Source organism: Schistocerca serialis, chromosome 2 (assembly GCF_023864345.2).
Source record: "Schistocerca serialis cubense isolate TAMUIC-IGC-003099 chromosome 2, iqSchSeri2.2, whole genome shotgun sequence".
NCBI classification, from domain to species: domain Eukaryota; kingdom Metazoa; phylum Arthropoda; class Insecta; order Orthoptera; family Acrididae; genus Schistocerca; species Schistocerca serialis.
Window position 1 is genome coordinate 816,314,677 of NC_064639.1, and position 18,879 is coordinate 816,333,555.

The 18,879-nt window shown below is 45.3% G+C and overlaps 1 protein-coding gene across 1 annotated transcript in view; it reads right to left on the reverse strand.

Moving 5' to 3' along the window:
- Window positions 1–899: 899 nt before the first annotated feature.
- The window catches only part of LOC126458057 (probable multidrug resistance-associated protein lethal(2)03659), a 289,235-nt gene continuing 271,255 nt past the window's right edge, over window positions 900–18,879 (reverse strand). The window contains exons 25-26 of the mRNA XM_050094855.1: window positions 9,120–9,230; window positions 900–1,350 (exon numbers count right to left, since the gene is read on the reverse strand). Of these exons, the coding sequence (XP_049950812.1) occupies window positions 1,315–1,350; window positions 9,120–9,230 (147 nt within the window). The 3' untranslated portion in view covers window positions 900–1,314. The remainder of the gene's footprint in view (window positions 1,351–9,119; window positions 9,231–18,879) is intronic.

Here is an 18,879-nt window from a genome sequence, read left to right on the forward strand (position 1 = left end):
AATTACAGCAACCATCATTTTTAGAAGAAACTGACTCAGTCAGGTTCTTAGGACTGAAATCGGAAAAAAATTGTGCTTGCATACACACACACATTGAGTAGTTCATGGACAAATTAAGCAGCTTTGCATTTGTAGTGGAAATATTATCAACTGCAACTGATAAGTGCACAGGAAAATTAAGGTATCTAAGTTATTTTGAACTTATTATTAGTTATGGTATTGTTATTTGGAGAAACTCAGCTAACATTGTTTGGACACTAAAAATACAGAAAAACATTGTTCAGAATATGAGTACTGTGTGTCAGAAAGAATCATGGCATCCATCATTTACATATATACAATTACTGACACTCTCATTCATATATATTTATGAAATTATTATCTCTTGTACACCAGACAAGAATTATTTGAGTAAAATTATTCTATTCACTCATAAGTACAACACAAGAAACAATATTTTACGCTTCCCACACGATGACTGTATTGATAATTTGGGCTCGACATAAGCTATTACATATCCCACTAAGTATATATATCTGTTTATAGAAATATCATTTTAGTATTGCATTGTTCTTTATTAATGTAAAACTTTTTGTAACTGTAGTCCAAATTTCTGAGATTTCTTCTGTAAGCAAACCAAATGGTCTACAAATGTGTGTCATGAGATGAATAAATTGCAATTCACATTTCAGTTATTATTATATACTCGTAACAAAAAACTTACATTTACAGTCGTCTGTAACCCATCCCTTCAGCCAGTTTCCAAATCACTGTAATATGAAGGTTTAATTCTTACATGTGGGAAAAAGTTGATGATTGCAAAATAGTAGAAATTTAGATTTAAGTTTTTTTAAATTTATTTTTTATAAATAACTTTCACAATGTGATATTCATATATAATACTCTGCATGCAAAACACATATACTGTTAATAACAACTTAGTGGAAGAATCAGACTGTTTTCTTTGTTAATATCTAACCGTTAATTTTCTATCACATCTGAATGTGTGAATTAGAAACTTTGGTAGATATGATTCTCAGGAGTTTTATTTCTGTGTTAGGTCTCTCTTTTATACAAACACAATCATATAATTTACTTCTTACAACAGCAATGACATACTGCACTATACAATTCTCAAAATAAAATGGAATGAAATAAATAAGGTGATACACATCATGAACAATGAGGCTTTCTTAATAGTTTTTGAAGACTCTTTTCAATGCCATCATATCTTCCTTGTTCTGTTTCCCATTAAGGCTTTTATTTATTTGCTAATGAGCATATGAAGTCTCACATTTCTTCATTAATTAGTCTTCAAGATGATTTTTTATGCATTCTGTTCCTGTAAGACTGAAGAAAACAAAAAAATCAATTGTCTATATGAGTAGAAAGTGTATGACACCACAATTGCATACATAAAATAAAAATAATTTAAAAGTATGCACTTATATTACATTAGTACAATGGTCAGTGTTTGTCTTTTATTTTATATTTCTCATCACATTTTGTTTTAAACTGATTTTAAACTATAATAACTATGATCTTAGATTAGGGTTTTAATAATATTTAGAAACTGGTTTCTGTATGAAGAAAGTATGTGGTTCACTGCTACAGTGTGCACAGCTAGCATTTTAATGTCTCCCGTTTCTCTTATACCCGTGTATATGACAGAAATAATAGCATGAATGTATTAATGTTTCAATAGTGTGTTGGGACGGAGATGGGAACTTACCGGTACCCTTCAATATATCCTCTCTTCCCGTTACCCATCTGGCCTCAACCTCCGCTAATTTCAAGTTGCCACCCCTTGTACAAGCAGGTCTGCTTGTGTCTGTGTATGTGCGGATGGATATGTGTGTGTGTGCGAGTGTATACCTGTCTCTTTTTCCCCCTAAGGTAAGTCTTTCCGCTCCCGGGATTGGAATGACTCCTTACCCTCTCCCTTAAAACCCACATCCTTTCGTCTTTCCCTCTCCTTCCCTCTTTCCTGACGAAGCAACCATTGGTTGCGAAAGCTAGAATTTTGTGTGTATGTATGTGTTTGTTTGTGTTTCTATCGACCTGCCAGCGTTTTCTTATGGTAAGTCACATCATCTTTGTTAAGGAAGTTGTATCCCTACTGCAGAGCCACATTCAGAGTCTGATCCAGTCCCGGGAAGTATCCTGTCACAAGTGGGGGGCACTTTTGGGGTTCTTCTGTGAGAGGTTCTGAGTTTGAGGGGATGAGGAAGTGGCTCTGGTTATTTGCTTCTGTACCAGGTCAGGAGGGTAGTTGCAGGATGTGAAAGCTGTTTTCAGGTTGTTGGTGTAATGGTTCAGGGATTCAGGACTGGAGCAGATTCGTTTGCCATGAAGGCCTAGGCTGTAGGGAAGGGATCGTTTGATATGGAATGGGTGGCAGCTGTCATAATGGAGGTACTGTTGCTTGTTGGTGGGTTTGATGTGGACGGATGTGTGAAGCTGGCCATTGGACAGATGGAGGTCAACGTCAAGGAAAGTGGTATGGGATTTGGAGTAGGACCAGGTGAATCTGATGGATCCAAAGGAGTTGAGGTTGGAGAGGAAATTCTGCAGTTCTTCTTCACCGTGAGTCCAGATCATGATGATGTCATCAATAAATCTGTACCAAACATTGGGTTGGCAGGCCTGGGTAACCAAGAAGGCTTCCTCTAAGCGACCCATGAATAGGTTGGCGTACGAGGGGGCCATCCTGGTACCCATGGGTGTTCCCTTTAATTGTTAGTATGTCTGGCCTTCAAAAGTGAAGAAGTTGTGGGTCAGGATGAAGCTGGCTAAGGTAATGAGGAAAGAGGTTTTAGATAGGGTGGCAGGTGATCGGCGTGAAAGGAAGTGCTCCATCGCAGCAAGGCCCTGGACGTGCGGAATATTTGTGTATAAGGAAGTGGCATCGATGGTTACAAGGATGGTTTCCGGGGGTAATAGATTGAGTAAGGATTCCAGGCGTCAGAGAAAGTGATTGGTGTCTTTGATGAAAGATGGGAGACTGCATGTAATGGGTTGAAGGTGTTGATCTACGATCTACGTAGGCAGAGATACGTTCTGTGGGGGCTTGGTAACCAGCTACAATGGGGCGGCCGGGATGATTGGGTTTGTGAATTTTAGGAAGAAGGTAGAAGGTAGGTGTGCGGGGGGTCCGTGGGGTCTGGAGGTTGATGGAGTCAGGTGAAAGGTTTTGTAGGGGGCTAAGGTTCTGAGGATTCCTTGAAGCTCCGCCTGGACATCAGGAATGGGATTACCTTGGCAAACTTTGTATGTGGTGTTGTCTGAAAGCTGACGCAGCCCCTCAGCCACATACTCCCGACGATCAAGTACCACGGTCGTGGAACCCTTGTCCGCCAGAAGAATGACGATGGATCGGTCAGCCTTCAGATCACGGATAGCTTGGGCTTCAGCAGTGGTGATGTTGGGAGTAGGATTTAGGTTTTTTAAGAAGGATTGAGAAGCAAGGCTGGAAGTCAGAAATTCCTGGAAGGTTTGGAGAGGGTGATTTTGAGGAAGAGGAGGAGGAGGTGGGTCCCGCCGTGACGGAGGACGGAACTGTTCCACGCAGGGTTCAATTTGGATAGTCTCTTGGAGAGTTGGATCATTAGGAGTAGGATTAGGATCATTTTTCTTCATGGCAAAGTGATATTTCCAGCAGAGGCTACGAGTGTAGGACAGTAAATCTTTGACGAGGGCTGTTTGGTTGAATCTGGGAGTGGGGCTGAAGGTGAGGCCTTTGGATAGGACAGAGGTTTGGGATTGGGAGAGAGGTTTGGAGGAAAGGTTAACTACTGAATTGGGGTGTTGTGGTTTCAGATTGCGTTGATTAGAATTTTGAGGTTTTGGAGGGATGGAGCTGGAAGTGGGAGATTGAGTAGATGGGAGAGACTGGGTCTGTGTGCAATGAGAGGAGGTTGAGGTTTGCTGGAAAGGCTGTGAAGGGTGAGTGAGTTGCCTTTCCGGAGGTGGGCAACCAGGAGATTGGATAATTTTTTGAGGTGGAGGGTGGCATGCTGTTCTAATTTGCGGTTGGCCTGTAGGAGGATGCTTCGAACAGCCGGTGTGGATGCGGGAGAGGAAAGATTGAGGATAGGAGTTGACAGGTGTGTCCACTGGCTGAGTTGATGTGTAGGTGAAGGATTAGGTGGGTGAGGGCAATGGATTGTTCAGTTTGGAACTGGTATAGGGACTGATGGAAAGAAGGGTTGCAGCCAGAGATGAGAACTTTAAGTGTGAGGCCTTTCCTGTGGTGAACTTGGGTTGGTAGACAACGATGTGCATAAAGGTTAGGTAGTTGTGTTGCCGCCAAAACACGTTAAAGGGTGGAGAAATTCGGGAAAATTTCGAAAAAACTACGTGTAAATGTATTAAAAGGAGTGGTTTTGTGGACCTCCTCTTCCTCAAAATCACCCTCTCCAAACTTTCCAGGAATTTCTGACTTCCAGCCTTGCTTCTCAATCCTTCTTAAAAAACCTTAATCCTACTCCCAACATCACCACTGCTGAAGCCCATGCTATTCGTGATCTGAAGGCTGACCGATCCATCGTCATTCTTCTGGCGGACAAGGGTTCCACAACCGTGGTACTTGATCGTCGGGAGTATGTGGCTGAGGGGCTGCGTCAGCTTTCAGACAACACCACATACAAAGTTTGCCAAGGTAATCCCATTCCTGATGTCCAGGTGGAGCTTCAAGAAATCCTCAGAACCTTAGGCCCCCTACAAAACCTTTCACCTGACTTCATCAACCTCATGACCCCACCGACCCCCCGCACACCTACCTTCTACCTTCTTCCTAAAATTCACAAACCCAATCAACCTGGCCGCCCCATTGTAGCTGGTTACCAAGCCCCCACAGAACGTATCTCTGCCTACGTAGATCAACATCTTCAACGCATTACATGCAGTCTCCCATCCTTCATCAAAGACACCAACCACTTTCTCGAACACCTGGAATCCTTACCCAATCTATTACCCCCGGAAACCATCCTTGTAACCATCGATGCCACTTCCTTATACACAAATATTCTGCACGTCCAGGGCCTTGCTGCGATGGAGCACTTCCTTTCACACCGATCACCTGCCACCCTACCTAAAACCTCTTTCCTCATTACCTTAGCCAGCTTCATCCTGACCCACAACTTCTTCACTTTTGAAGGCCAGACATACCAACAATTAAAGGGAACAGCCATGGGTACCAGGACGGCCCCCTCGTATGCCAACCTATTCATGGGTCGCTTAGAGGAAGCCTTCTTGGTTACCCAGGCCTGCCAACCCAAGGTTTGGTACAGATTTATTGATGACATCTTCTTGATCTGGACTTACAGTGAAGAAGAACTCCAGAATTTCCTCTCCAACCTCAACTCCTTTGGTTCCATCAGATTCACCTGGTCCTACTCCAAATCCCATGCCACTTTCCTTGACGTTGACCTCCATCTGTCCAATGGCCAGCTTCACACGTCCGTCCACATCAAACCCACCAACAAGCAACAGTACCTCCATTATGACAGCTGCCACCCATTCCACATCAAACGGTCCCTTCCCTACAGCCTAGGTCTTTGTGGCAAATGAATCTGCTCCAGTCCGGAATCCCTAAACCATTACACCAACAACCTGAAAACAGCATTCACGTCCTGCAACTACCCTCCCGACCTGGTACAGAAGCAAATAACCAGAGCCACTTCCTCGTCCCCTCAAACCCAGAACCTCCCACAGAAGAACCACAAAAGTGCCCCACTTGTGACAGGATACTTTCCGGGACTGGATCAGACTCTGAATGTGGCTCTCCAGCAGGGATACGACTTCCTCAAATCCTGCCCTGAAATGAGATCCACCCTTCATGAAATCCTCCCCACTCCATCAAGAGTGTCTTTCCACCGTCCACCTAACCTTCGTAACCTCTTAGTTCATCCCTAGGAAATCCCCAAACCACCTTCCTTACCCTCTGGCTCCTACCCTTGTAACTGCCCCCCGGAGTAAAACCTGTCCAATGCACCCTCCCACCACCACCTACTCCAGTCCTGTAACCCGGAAGGTGTACACGATCAAAGGCAGAGCCACGTGTGAAAGCACCCACGTGATTTACCAACTGACCTGCCTACACTGTGAAGCTTTCTATGTGGGAATGACCAGCAACAAACTGTCCATTCGCATGAATGGACACAGGCAGACAGTGTTTGTTGGTAATGAGGATCACCCTGTGGCTAAACATGCCTTGGTGCACGGCCAGCACATCTTGGCACAGTGTTACACTGTCCGGGTTATCTGGATACTTCCCACTAACACCAACCTGTCAGAACTCCAGAGATGGGAACTTGCTCTTCAGTATATCCTCTCTTCTCGTTATCCGCCAGGCCTCAACCTCCGCTAATTTCAAGTTGCCGCCGCTCATACCTCACCTGTCTTTCAACAACATCTTTGCCTCTGTAGTTCTGCCTCGACTGACATCTCTGCCCAAACTCTTTGCCTTTACAAATGTCTGCTTGTGTCTGTGTATGTGCGGATAGATATGTGTGTGTGTGCGAGTGTATACCTGTCCTTTTTTCCCCCTAATGTAAGTCTTTCTGCTCCCGGGATTGGAATGAATCCTTACCCTCTCCCTTAAAACCCACATCCTTTCATCTTTCCCTCTCCTTCCCTCTTTCTTGACGAAGCAACCATTGGTTGCGAAAGCTAGAATTTTGTGTGTATGTATGTGTTTGTTTGTGTTTCTATCGACCTGCCAGCGCTTTCGTAGGGTAAGTCACATCATCTTTGTTTTTAAATATATATATTTCTGCAAGCAACTCCTTGAGGAATAGCCAGCTAATCTCTACTCTGGTAAAGGAAGCCTCTGAATTGTCAAATTATTTAAGTGGTGCTCCGATATACCAATAATTTCAGAGTCAACATCTATGAGCAGTTCACTAACTTTAATATCTCTTATATTCTAATGAAATATGCCAATTCCTCCTCTACTTGGAAACATGGCATCCTCTGAAGGTGATTCCTTAGTTAGAGGGATTTCCTTTAAGCAGGCATACCTAGCAGCTGACTTCAATCTAAAAAAGGTGCAGCTCTAACACCAACTACTACAGGAATTTTTCCATTAGTGATCCCACCACCTTCCAATACAATGTCAGCTATAAGCTTTGCCAGCCTTCCCTTCCCAAACCCATTGAGATGCAGGCCATGCCTAGTGAAACTCGATCTACTGATAGACTCGACTGGCACCACTGCAGTATGACACATGCCGTCTGCCATCAGTACCCTCTCCAGCCCCATTTTAATGCACCTAACAGCCGCATTAAGACGAGGCCAATCATTATGCTGAAACAGTTGCAAAAAATGCACATTAGTGCCACCAGTTTGAATAGCTATCTTTACCAGGTCACCACCTACATCATATTCTCCATCCCTATCGACACTGTTCCCTGTTCCACCCACTATCACTACCTGATCCTCCTTCATAAAATTCCTACATAACTTCCCTATGCTATCAGTCACCTGAGCCAACCCTGCACTAGGCTTCACAATGCTGGTGACCTGGTACTCACTCCCCAACACTTCTATTCATGAGGACGACGGTTCATTCCCGCGTCCGGCCATCCTGATTTAGGTTTTCCGTGATTTCCCTAAATTGCTCCAGGCAAATGCTGGGATGGTTCCTCTGAAAGGGCACGGCCGACTTCCTTCCCTGTCCTTCCCTAATCCGATGAGACCGATGACCTCGCTGTTTGGTCTCTTCCCCCAAAAAACCAACAAACCAACCCAACACTTCTTGCAACTGTTGGCCCACACATCTACCGTGTGAACTACCTAGCAGCAGAACCTTCTTCTTTCTGTTAGACTTTGTAACTGACTTAGGGCTCCTATCTGCTGAGGACTGCTTCATGTTTTCTTCACTTACAGCTACAAGAGGCTCCTCTCCACTCATCTCTGACAGTTGGTCAAATCTATTGCTTATACTCAAAGCACAGAAGTCTGAATACCTACTCCTCATAGCTGCCTTCTTGCCAACTGCCAATTCCCATTCCCCAGCACCCTTCACCCCCACAGCCTGTCTAGTTCCTCCTTTGTGTATTGTAACTGCACGTGAAGGGCACAGATCTTACTCTCCTGCTCCTCTATCAACTTATTTCTACTACAGTTTCTGCATTCCCATGAGAGGATCTCACTAGAATACCCACTGGCTTCCCCACAGCATCCCCCCCCCAATGAAAATACTTTGAACAAATCGCACACCGTAACCCACTTCTCACAAACCTACAACAGAGCCCACACTTCTCACTCGTTGTACAATTTTACAATGACTGGAAATAACTAAACATCTACATTACCTAGGTTCAGTTTCACCAATAGAACTATTTATAGAACTAATAATAGCGGTCTCTAAATTATCTTTCTACTAAGAAAGCAACAATTTTTGTTAAACTACTAAACCACAAAACTAACATTACATCATCAGCAATCAACACATCTACTTATTAGCAAAATGTAAAATATACTAAGAATGTGAATGTTTACATACTGACTAAGAGAAAGAAATATTAAAATGTAATTCACACTGCATTCAGCATTCAGATACAGTATGAACATGATGAACAATTTATATGTTCAGATACAATCAGAGAATCTAGTAAAGTTCATATTACATACAGACAACTTATATAACCACTGAGGTACATGTTTCACAGTTCTAAAGTTGTACTGATACCCAAGCTACCAACTTTTTTTATTGGTTTTTGCATACTGAATTCAGGAAAGAATAAGACTTGTTTGGATAATTATTTCATTTTGATAACTCGATATAATGGCATGAAACAAACTACAACATATGAGAGACCGTGGTCAGCTGATAATGTTGATAGTTGTATACTTTGTACTTAACAATAAGGAGTGTTAATGATTTGCTTCTCAATCACCATTTTGTATTGCCACTTGACGTAAAACCACAGTGTGCAATTGAAATGTCAAAAGAAAGACATTTAAGGACAACCTGAAGCTGAAGGAATGTCTAAGAGTCAAAGACACTCTTTAATTTCAGCTTAAGCCTGAGTTGTGGCCTGTATATTTTTCATATATATTACTTTTCAATTTTCAGATTAAATTTTTGAGTTAACAGCTTTTTAATAACTTACTTCTTCTGCTATGATCTTCAGCTCTTCTGACACAACCTTGCCTGTTTGTTCAACCATACTGTGGAATATACCGTTCTTGTCACTGAGCAGGACATGTGGATGGTCAAATTCCTGAAATTAGATTCAGTAGTATGTATCACTGACAGAAACAGTACAAAAAGCGAATATTTGTTGTTTGAATCAGTGAGTTGTGACAGTATAAGACACAATATTTCCTTGTAAATAAAGAGTACGATATAATACTTATGAAATATGACATGAAGATCACTGGTTTTTTCTCATACTGCACAAATATTTTACAAGACTTTCATTTGTCACAACACACTGATTCCACTAACATGAGTTATACAGACTGGTCAGAAAATGTCTGAAACACTTGTAGTGATGTTGTAGCGAAAGTTGTACTGAGACATAAATGTTAAGAAAACAATTTGATACGCTGTGCCATTACTGGGTTACATAGCTTAGAAGCTAGCCAATCAGGTCGTTTCACGCTCAGATTCAAACAGCCTGGAAGGGGCGGTGTTGCCAAACGTATTCTCCATGTGGTTTGCTCAAACCGAACAAGAGAGCAATACAAATACAAATACGGGAAAATATTCACCTGTAGCAGGGATCGAACCCAGGACCAATGGGTCAGCAATTCCGTGCAGTACCATCTATGCTATGACAACATCCGACTCCAATCGTCTCGGTCGGTGTAGTGAACCTTTATCTGCTTGTCATTCGATCACTGTCGGGAATCGTATGTATGCAGTCGATCTTTGCCGGAAGACTTAGCTGCGAAGGTACACGGAAGCAGGTGTGACAGAACAACAATGGAGGTAGGCTTGACACACACGTAGTGATAACATGGTATGATATCGGTACTGCTTCGAGGAATACGCCAATATGCATTTAGCATATGGCGCTGCGGGTCAAAATGGACCGGAGGCTCGCAACATTTAGAACGCAAGATGTCCCAACCGCGTTATTCTGTGTGCAAATACCTTCATAGCAGTTGATAGATGGTTAAGGGAGACCGGAAGTTTTGCTGTAACAAATGTTGACACTGGACAAGAACACTATGTACAGAACGTTCAATTAGAAGAAAACGTTCTCGATACAGTTGCTGGAACACCTAGTACCAGCTCGAGGGCCATTGGTAATGCTTTGGGGGTAAGTAAAGTTATTCCGAAGTTCTTAATGTATGCCTGCAAACCACACATGGTAAAATTTATCCATTTGTTTGTCGCTATAGGTTTCGCACGCTGTAGTATTGGACATCCTACATGACGAAGACCTATTTCCGTACCACCTACAGAAGGTACACGATGTTGGTTGGTTGGTAGGTTTGGGGGATTAAAGGGACCAGACTGCTACGGTCATCGGTCCCATTTTCCAAATACAAAGAACACCCACAGAGAATAAAAACGAGGAACAGAAGAGAGCACAGACGAGACAGAACAAGAGAAACTGAGACAAAGACAAGACAAAACGAACTAAAACCACACAGAGTGTGACGGTGGTTGGCCGACCATAGAAATAAAAAAGGAAAAGCCAACCACTTAGAAACACATTAAAAAATCAGTTTAAAATCATAGGCCAAAGGCCAGAAGCAACACAAAACAATAAAATAAAACAGAAACACTCAGAGTAAATGATAAAATCCCCCTGCCCGAATAAAACGTAAAACTAAGTCAGCCATAGTGGAGTCGTCTGTTAAAAGGGCAGGGAGCGTAGCAGGCAGCGCAAATGTCTGCCTGACCACAGCTAAAAGGGGGCAGGCCATCAAAATGTGGGCCACTGTCAAAGCCGTCCCACAGCGACATAGAGGAGGGTCCTCCCGGCGCAGTAAATAACTGTGTGTCAGCCGGGAGTGGCCAATGCGGAGCCGGCAAAGAACTACTGAGTCCCTGCGAGTGGCTCGCAGGGATGACCGCCACACAGCCGTCGTCTCCTTGACAGCACGGAGTTTATTGCGCATTGTCAGTTCGCGCCATTCATCGTCCCATAGCGCCAAGATTTTGCGGCGGAAGACTGCCCGCAAATCAGTCTCTGGGAGGCCGACGTCCAGAGATGGCTTACTGGTGGCCTCTTTCGCCAGGCGGTCAACATGTTCGTTACCCAGGATACCGACATGACCGGGGGTCCACACAAAGACCACAGAGCGGCCGCAATGGGCAAGAGTATGCAGAGACTCTTGGATAGCCATCACCAGACGAGAACGAGGGAAACACTGGTCGAGAGCTCGTAAACCGCTCAGGGAATCGCTACAGATAATGAAGGACTCACCTGAGCAGGAGCGGATATACTCTAGGGCACGAATGATGGCGACCAGTTCAGCAGTGTAAACGCTGCAGCCATCCTGCTAGGAACGTTGTTCGGAACGGTCCCCTAGAGTGAGCGCATACCCGACACGACCAGCAACCATCGAACCGTCAGTGTAAACAATACCAGAGCCCTGATACGTGGCCAGGATGGAATAAAAGTGGCGGCGGAAGGCCTCTGGAGGGACTGAGTCCTTCGGGCCCTGTGGCAAGTCGAGCCGAAGGCAAGGGCGAGGAACACACCATGGGGGTGTATGCAAAGTAGCCCGGAAAGGAGGTGGAACAGTGAAAACCTGAAGCCCAGAGAGAAGCTCTTTGACGCGGACCGCTACTGTACAACCAGACCGTGGCCGATGTTCTGGCAGACGGACGACCGATTGCGGGAACAGGAGACGATAGTTTGGATGCCCGGGCGAGCTTAGAACATGGGCAGCATAAGCGGCCAGCAAACGTTGGCATCGGAACCACAGTGGAGGTACACCTGCCTCCACTAGTACGCTGTCCACAGGGCTGGTGCGGAAAGCACCAGTGGCAAGGCGTATCCCGCTGTGGAGAATTGGGTCCAGCACCCGTAACGCAGATGGGGATGCTGAGCCATAAGCCAGGCTCCCATAATCCAGACTGGACTGGATTAACGCCTGGTAGAGCCGCAACAGGGTAGAGCGGTCGGCGCCCCAGCGGGTGTGGCTCAAGCATCTCAGAGCGTTTAGATGCCGCCAACACGTCTGTTTAAGCTGCCGGATATGAGGCAGCCAAGTCAACTGGGCATCGAAAACCACCCCCAAAACTCCCCCTCGACCCAAAGACAGTTGTAAAGATCGAGAAGGCGCCACTGGCAGTCCACTGAAAGGTGTTTCAGCATCTGACAGTGGATGCCATCTGGCCCAGGAGCGGTATCAGGGCAAGCAGCTAGGGCACTGTGAAATTCCCCCTCACTGAATGGAGCATTGTAAGATTCTGGGTGGTTGGTGCGAAACGAAAGGCTCCGACATTCCATCCGCTCTTTAATGGAGCGGAAGGCCTGGGGGTAATTCGCAGAAGCGGAACTCATAGCAAAATGCTCTGCTAAGCGATTTGCAATGACGTCGGAGTCAGTAGAAACTGCTCCATTCAGTGAGAGCGAAGGGACGCTGGCAGGGGTCCGATAGCCGTGGACGTGTCGAATCTTGGCCCAGACCTGCGATGGAGAGACATGGAGGCCAATGGTGGACACATACCGCTCCCAGCACTCCTTCTTGCCTTGGCGGATAAGGAGGCGGGCCCGCACACGCAGCCGTTTGAAGGCGATAAGGCGGTCTAAGGAGGGATGTCGCTTGTGACGCTGGAGCGCCCGCCGGCGATCTTTAATCGCTTCAGCGATCTCAGGCGACCACCAAGGCACAGCCTTCCGCCGAGGGGACCCAGAAGAACGGGGAATGGCAGATTCGGTGGCAGTAACGATGGCAGTGGTGACCGATTGAACCACCGCATCAATGTCATCAGTAGAGAGAGGCTCAAAAGCGGCAGTGGAGGAGAACAAGTCCCAGTCAGCCTTATTCATAGCCCATCTGCTAGGGCGCCCAGAAGAGTGACGCTGTGGTAGTGACAAAAAGAGCGGAAAGTGGTCACTACCACACAGGTCGTCATGCACACTCCATTGGACAGACGGTAAGAGGCTAGGGCTACAGATGGATAGGTCAATGGCGGAGTAGGTGCCATGCGCCACACTGAAGTGTGTGAAGGCACCATCATTTAACAGCGAGAGATCGAGCTGCGACAATAAATGCTCAACGATGGTGCCTCGACCCGTTGCCACTGACCCTCCCCACAGAGGGTTATGGGCGTTGAAGTCTCCCAATAGCAAGAAAGGTGGCGGCAATTGGGCTACCAGTGCAGCCAGGACATGCTGCGAAACCTCACCATCCGGTGGAAGGTAAAGACTGCAAATGGTAACAGCCTGTGGCGTCCACACCGGAACAGCGACAGCCTCTAAAGGTGTTTGGAGAGGGACAGACTCGCTGTGCAGAGCGTGAAGGACATATATGCAGACGCCACCAGACACCCTTTCATTAGCCGCCCGGTTCTTATAATAACCCCGATAGCCACGGAGGGCGGGGGTTCGCATTGACGGAAACCAAGTTTCCTGCAGAGCAATGCAAAGGAAAGGATGAAGGCTGATAAGCTAGCGGAGCTCAGCTAGATGGTGGAAGAAACCGCTGCAGTTCCACTGGAGGATGGTATGGTCCATGGCGGAGAAAGGCGTGACGGGACTGGGAAGGCAGATTACGCCGCTGGGCCACTTGCTGCCTCCGATTGAGCACCCGTGCTAGTGCTATCCATGGCGTCTGAGGGACCGGCGAGATCGAGGTCCTCAGTGGATGCCAGGATCTCCACCTCGTCCTCAGACGCAGAGCTGGAAGGTGGCGGTGGGGTGGCTGCCACCGCGAGTTCCTTGGGCTTAGAGCTCTTCTTCTTTGATTTCTCACGCTGCTCCTTGGGTTTAACTGGCTGGGAGGGCTTCACCGATTCAGTCTCCGGGACTGAGGAGGATCGTGAAGCCCGTCGACCAGCTGATTGTGGGCACTTACGCCACTGTCGGTCGTCAGCCTTCCCACTGGCGGAAACCTGGGAAGGGAGGGACCCAAGGGACCTCTTGCGAGCGTGAGAAGCCGAAGAAGTTGGACACTTCTCCGGCTTAGAAGCAGGGACGGACGTCCCTGATGGAGGGGATGGTGTTGCCCCTGAGGTAGGTGGCACAGGAGCAACCCGGTGGGTAGAGCCCCCCACTGGCAAGGGGGCAGGAGGAGTTGTACCACTCAGCGATCCGGCCGGAAGTCGCGAAACTGATGGGGCGAGCACAGGTGTTGTAGCAGTGGCGTAGGATGATGTCATTCTCACGGGATGTAATCGGTCGTATTTCCTTTTGGCCTCGGTATAAGTCAGTCGGTCCAGGGTCTTATATTCCATGATTTTGCGTTCTTTCTGGAAGATTCTGCAGTCTGGCGAGCAAGGTGAATGGTGCTCCCCGCAGTTGACACAGATGGGAGGCGGGGCACATGGAGTATCGGGATGAGACGGGCGTCCGCAATCTCGACATGTGAGGCTGGAAGTGCAGCGGGAAGACATATGGCCGAACTTCCAGCACTTGAAGCACCGCATCGGGGGAGGAATATAGGGCCTGACGTCACATTGGTAGACCATCACCTTGACCTTTTCCGGTAACGTATCACCCTTGAAGGCCAAGATGAAGGCACCGGTAGCTATCTGATTTTCCTTCAGACCCCGATGAACGCGCCGGACGAAATGTACACCTCTGCGCTCTAAGTTGGCGCGCAGCTCGTCATCAGACTGCAAAAGAAGGTCCTTATGGTAAATAACTCCCTGGACCATATTTAAACTCTTATGCGGTGTGATCGTAACAGCAACATCCCCCAACTTGTCACAAGCAAGTAACCGTCGTGACTGGGCAGAGGATGCCGTTTGGATCAGGATCGATCCAGAGCGCATTTTTGACAAGCCCTCCACCTCCCCAAACTTGTCCTCTAAATGCTCGATGAAGAACTGAGGCTTTGTGGAGAGAAAAGACTCCCCATCAGCTCTCGTACAAACTAAGAATCGGGGCGAATAATCGCTACTGCCATCCTGAGATTTACGTTCCTCCCACGGCGTGGCCAGAGAGGGGAACGTTTTCGGATTGTACTTTTCAGCATTAAATTGAGCCCGAGAACGCTTAGAGACTGCTGGCGGCTGGCCGCCAGCGAGAGATGATGTATCACGCTTCATTGTGGGTCATCCGCCCTGATGCCACCTACTCCGACCAAGGGCCCTCCCCATGGGCGCCACCCAGCTGCAGCAATAGCCACCTGGCAGGACGGCCATTGCCGGGAGTCCTGATGCCCCAAGGAGATGGGCATCTACTCCTTGGCATACGTGGGGAGTTAACGCCGCAGGCATCAGTAGAGTGATCCCTGTGTTGTCAGGGGACTACAACCAAGAGGGTACATGGCGGCCCCACCACAACGGGCTGGCTACCGTGCTGGATCTTAGGTGCAAAACTATCCAAGGTCGTCGTCACAGTTAAAAGAAACACTGCAGATTGCAGCGTGGGAATCGCACCCAGGGACGTATCCTCGCCCAAGAGATGGAAAACGAGCGGGACCCCAGTGCAACGACGAAAAAGCCGACTAAAGGTCTCAACGCACGATGGATACAGTGCACCATGTAAGGCGCCCTTCCCCAATTGGCTCGCTCTTCGGAATAATTTAGAAAGATGGAGGTCAAACCCGAGAGGGGACCATCACATAAGGCCGAAACATTTGAGACTCCTTTTAGTCGCCTCTTACGACAGGCAGGAATACCGCGGGCCTATTCTTATCCCCGAACCCGCAGGGGGGTACACGATGTGGTGGAAGGGGACTATCCCTCTCGTTACCAATATTCTGTGTGGTATTTAAATAAATGTAACGAATATCCGCATTTCAAAAGGATGGTGTTGTGGACTGACGAGGCATGTTTCATCAGAGAAGGACCATTCAACTCCTGAAACAGCCACATTTGGATGGACGCAAACCCGCATGGTACTTACGTTAAATCATATCAGCAGATCACATTTGGGCAGGTATCGTGGGCGACTGTTTGGTGGGCTCCATCCTACTCCCCCCCCCCTTTAAATGGACTGACTTATTTAGCATTCCATGAAAATGTCCTTCCGCTGTATGTAGAAGACATTCCACTGGCGGTCTGGCAGGGAATGTGATTCCAACATGATGGCACAACGCCGCACTTTGCTGCTGCAGTACATGAGCATTTAGATGCGTTGTATCCGCGAAGGTGGATTGACTGAGGTGGTCGAGTTCCCTGGCCAGCTTGTTCACCAGATCTGACGCCATTAGATTTTTATCTGTGGGGGTATGTGAAACAAATCGTCTACGCAATCCCGGTAGTCACAATTGAAGAGCTTCTTGCGATGATAATTTTAGCCTTTGATGAAATCAGGGAAACCTTTGATTTCGGAAAGCTTGTGGACTCCATGACACAGCGTTGCAATGCATGCCGTCAGGTTGGAGGAGGACACTTTGAGCAGCTACTGTGAAGATTTATTGTTACGTTTTGCTCCTGGAAATTATGTTGTTACATTAAAGACCTAACAAAACATCAGTTGTATTCCTTTATTTTTCATCATTATTTTCCCTGTATTTGTTACATGTATGGCTATTAACTATGTATGAGTTTTACTGCTTTTCTATAATTATGTCCAAACAGTTACATATTGTTAGACCTTTGTCCACTGCAATCATAAGCAATTATTGAACGTTATGGATGCTGTAGCTGTTGGAATAAATGTATGCACTTGTGCCCATCGCCAATGGGTTTTATGTAAATGAAAGTTGTACAAATCCTTTACTAACATGAAATTCATACATAAACATTCAAACAACAACAAATTGGTTAAATAAAAATAAAATAATGATCCTGCTGAGGGTTGAACCCGGGACCTTGCATTTCTCATACCTAGCCTTCTACCCCCAGACCATGCCGCCCGATAAGGCAATAGCCTTTAATACATAGCTTTATAGCCATATGCTTACAACATGAAACATACATTTGGCAACACTACCCCTCACAGGCTGTTTGAATCTGAGCGCGAAACGACCTGATTGGCTAGCTTCTAAGCTACATATTTCGGAAACGGCGCAACGTATCGCATTTTTTTCTTAACATGTATGTCTCAGTACAACCTGCCCTACAACATCACGACAAGCATTTCAGACATTTTCTGACAACCCTGTATAATGAACTTCTTAACATGTAGAGGTGTATTAGTGAGTATAAGAAACTTAACAAATATCACACTGTTTATTGTAGCTGCTTAAGTTGCCTCTACTTCAGAAAATGCTCAAAGAATGGCTTTCTATTAAAAAGAATATTTCGAAACGAAACTACAAGCAAAAAGTAAAATTTAAAGAAAAAATCAATTTTTCAAATGTCAGTAGCTTCACAAAGGCACACAAGAAATCTTATATGAAATCCTTTGTGAATAACAATTATTAAAACAATATCTGAAGTATTTTAATTAGGACAATCCTGGTGAAATAAAAACAATGGAATAAGTACAGACAATCACTCACACCATAATGGAGGCATTAGGCAGTAGACAGGAATATAAACAAAGACTGAAAGATGGTAGCTTAGTTTACTATTTTATACAAGACAAGGTCACCATACCACAGGTTCAAAGTGTCTGATAATACTCCCTATTATACATCAATGAAAATTAACAATAAAATTAAGAACAAACATAGACAATCCCATAAATTAAGCATAAAAATTATTTAAAACTCCAATGTTATTACTGTATAGAAGAATAAGTGACTGGTAAGTACTCACAAGCAAAACTGTACTTACTGATGAACAGATGTAATTATTCTAATGTAGTTCTTGATTTATTATGAATGTATTTATTAGTACACAAGGTATTTAAGCTGATATTAGTGTGGACCCTAAAAGATGTAGATAGGCCTATTTTGTGAAGTAGTATAGTATACACTAGTATAGTATAGTATATACTACTATAAAATGTTGTTAAAAATTTATAAAGAAAGGATATACACGTACCAGAAACTCAGCGATTTTTTGTCTTTGGGTCTCATAAAGAATCTGTACAGTGTGTGAACTTTTCTTTGCATCTTTATTACTATATCCTGCTGTATGTACCTGGCATTCAAGTGTTGTGTGTGTAAATGTGTTAAAAATTCTGAAAACTGGGTACCTACTTGGGCCTGCAAGGAGAGTGGTTAGCAGATGGTTCTATTTTTCTGCATCAAGAAGCCTATGCCATGAAGGTTCTATGATGTGTCAGGATAGAGGATGTTAACTCTGTAATAGTACCTGCAGATAATTTTCATCATCAGATGTGTGCTGACATGCATAAGAATGGACAAAAGGATGTGTCCATTGTTCCATATAAGCAAGCTGTGGGTAGTATGATATATCTGTCATTAGTCAACAGTGCCAGTCAGCATCTTGAGAAACCAATGAAAATACAACACTGGGGAAAGGATCCTAAAATATTTTCAGGGCACTATGGACTTTATTTTCCTACAAAACAAGAAGATCACCTTCAGACCTACAGCAATGCAGACTATGCTGGTGATGTGGAAACTAGGAAATCCGCTACTGGTATGTTGTTAAGGCTTAGTGAACCCACTACTACATGGGGTTAAAAAAAAAACAGAGAATGGCAGCATTTTTTGCAACTGATGTTGGATACAATGCACAAGAGTCATACAGTGAGAGAAAATGTTTTTCATCTGAAAAGAAAGGTGCATTGGTCATTGGCGGCCTTAAACTCTGTCACTGTTTTTTCATCAGTCGAAATCAACATGCAGCTAGGCATTCATTTCAAAAATAAGTCTGTTTTATTATTATTATATTATATTATTATTATTATCTGTATTATTTATTTATTACTC